General features: G+C 38.0%; 1 protein-coding gene across 1 annotated transcript; it reads right to left on the bottom strand.

The window, feature by feature from the left end:
- Nucleotides 1-1326: 1326 nt before the first annotated feature.
- Nucleotides 1327-2519, bottom strand: LOC133712023 (uncharacterized). The gene is made up of 3 exons (XM_062138099.1): nucleotides 2314-2519; nucleotides 2114-2229; nucleotides 1327-1809 (listed from the first exon to the last, which is right to left on the bottom strand). The coding sequence occupies exons 1-3, from the start codon at nucleotides 2462-2464 to the stop codon at nucleotides 1468-1470; spliced, it is 609 nt and encodes a 202-aa protein (XP_061994083.1). The 5' UTR covers nucleotides 2465-2519; the 3' UTR covers nucleotides 1327-1467.
- Between the last annotated feature and the right edge of the window lie 366 nt (nucleotides 2520-2885).

Below are 2885 nucleotides of genomic sequence, written 5' to 3'. Positions count from 1 at the left end.
TAGAAAGGCAGGGACTGAAACGAGGACGAATGCATACTTTAGGGACTAAACAGTAGTTAGCCCTATTTTTAATTTCCCAGATTTTTATATTTGTAATATTTAGATGAAAAAAAAAGGTTTGGGTGGAAAATTGACTGAAATGTCGAATTTAGCCCTTCAAATGGGCCTACTTGACTAACTGGTCATTGCCACATCATCACTTAATGGCTAATATGGACGGCTCAACAAAAACTAATTTTCTGCTCACATGCTCTGCATGTGTAAAATTTTTATAATTATTATATTGAGAAAAAAATAGAAGTTATTTGAAAGAAAAAAAAGGGAAGTTATATGAAATTATGGTGGTTATTGCAGATACAGGTAGTTAACTATCTGAAAATTATTTATTTTATTTTTTACATAATTTTTAATTTTGCTATTTACCATACTACCACTCAATTATTAAAAATTATCTAAAATTAATATAAGGTCTAAGGATTTTATTGTCTTTTCACCCTAACTTTGGCTAACAAAGCCTCTTCTCTTAATAATAGTATAGATTAGACACGGTTAATTGAAATTGAGAGTACAGGAGTGTTGCTGATGAAATTGAAACGAGAGGGACTAACATGATGTTGAGTGTAAAGTACAGGGTGGTAAACTGAAATTTGTCTATATATATATCGTTAAGGCATTGATAACTGCCTTAAAGCTAGTACGGTTCAGGTTAGACAAATTCAGTTCGTCCATTGGTTTAAGCGAGTTAGATACCTTAAATATCATCAATTTGGCTCAAAATTTACAGAAATGATCTATACATTAGTACCTAAAAATTGAACGGTCGAGATGTGGATATGTGACGGAAAAGTGACCATAAACTCTAAATGCGCACTTTAATTTCAAAGCGAAGCTTCGCTCTGGATAAAATATATATATATACAAGCCCGTTCTGAGGTGGACGTCTGCACTGCAGCAAAAGTGCGGATGTCCATGCTTTCTCAACGATCAGGCGGCGCGGCTCTTGCCGGACGGAGACCATGGGCATCCTGGACGGCGTCACCATAAAGATGAAGGCCAAGGAGATCGAGGTCGAAGGTTCTGGGCAGCGACCTCACCTGAAACTTTAAACCAGATCAAGGTGGACTGCAAACAGCTGGTAGCCGGCGAGTCCACCGATAAGAAGAAGCTCAAGATCGACGTCTGGTCTCTGTCCGGCAAGAATAGTGCCGCCATTGGCGCCTAATCGCGTCAGAAGCATGGACGTCTGCACTTTTGCAGCACTGCGAACGTCCGCTTTTGATCCTCTCTGTATACACACACAGACACACACACTTAAAATCTTAATAGCATATCTATTCGTCCATAGTGATAATAAAGTACACATTATTTTCATAAATCTTGCATTAAGATAGCCTTAATGCGTATGGTAATTGTCATTATACAGCATTACAGTAATCAATATTATAGGGAACTAAGTCCTTTTACATATCAGAACAGTAATCCATTTCCCAAAACCATCAAAACAAGCCCAACAAGAATCTGGTAAGTTGCAGGCTTGCGTGCCTTGCTCGTCTCAGCCATATGCTCCTCCACGTTGAAGTTGCCTCTTTCGGGGCCAGATCCACATCCGGCCTGAACAGTATCTCTAACATCTCTTATAGTGGCCTTGTTGTAGAAGAGGAAGTTGACCAAAATGTGATCAACACAGTTGAGCACAAGGTGTGTCTCTGTGAGGCAAGCACCATTGCAGAACTCGTCGGTTTTGTCTTTTGGAACATTCAGATCTCCACTCTCATTCAATCTAAAAGACTGTTCGCAGCTGCTGTATACCTGAGAATTTGCCCAAATGGAGATCATATACCAAAGAAAAATCCCATCAACTGACCATGCCATCGTGATCCCACTACCCTAAACCATGGCAGATATTGCCTAACTTAATCACGTAATTCTAATAAGATTTGTTGGTCTAATAAATACATCAAGCTATATTGTAGATTAATTGTTCTTTTTCAACACATAGGAATTGACAATATTCTAGCATTCTCAATGAAAAACTAAAAAGTTGTGATGATGATCATATAATAGAAATAGTTCTCTATGCTCACATCCTCAAACAAATCGGGGTTTTACTTACATAGTTGTTATTGAAACACAGCAAGGCTTTGGCAACAATTTGAGCCGGATCGAATTCCCCAGCACCACCTGTTTGTGGTACATTACCTGTTTCAGGCCCATCTTCATCTGCGGAACCTGTTAAACCAATACATAATTTTACGTTTTAATATTTTTTTGAAAAGAAAAGAGGCAGGGAATAAATGTTTCTCTGTTACATACCCATTTTGCAGCAGGAAAGAGAGATGTAGATCAAAGCTGCAGCTAAAACTAAGAGTTGGGTTTTTGTTAATGCCATGACTGATATGGAAGAGAAAATGGCTACACCTTGGAGCAAAATGTATAGCAGAGTAGCCTTAATTATGCCAACCATACCAATATATAATGGGAGTTGCTAAATACAATACTACTTTTCTTCAACAAATGAAGAATGAATTAACCATCTTTGTTAAACTATGTGACTCATACGCACTTTGACTAATTAAGCATGGGCTGCATGGTAAAGATGGAAAAGTTCTCATCTACATGAATTGAAAGTCACCTTGAACAGACATAAAAAGTACCTTTGAGGATGGGAAAATGTAAGAAGTTGGTGAATTTACTTGGAAAATGGCCGAGAAAATTGATTGATGGCTTTGCTGTTTGATTACAATTGGTAAGGTTTGGGGGAACTAAAGAAGGGCTAGAAGAGAGAGAGCTAGCAGTTGGAGTGCAAGTCACCAACTTTCATTAGCTGAGGACTTTCTCGTTGAGTAGTAATGTTAGAATCAAACCTAAACTGCTATATCCTTGCA

The sequence above is a fragment of the Rosa rugosa genome, chromosome 5, assembly GCF_958449725.1.
Source record: "Rosa rugosa chromosome 5, drRosRugo1.1, whole genome shotgun sequence".
Taxonomy (NCBI): Eukaryota; Viridiplantae; Streptophyta; class Magnoliopsida; order Rosales; family Rosaceae; genus Rosa; species Rosa rugosa.
The sequence above is the reverse complement of the archived record's forward strand: the minus strand, read 5'-3'. Positions and strand labels throughout refer to the sequence as shown.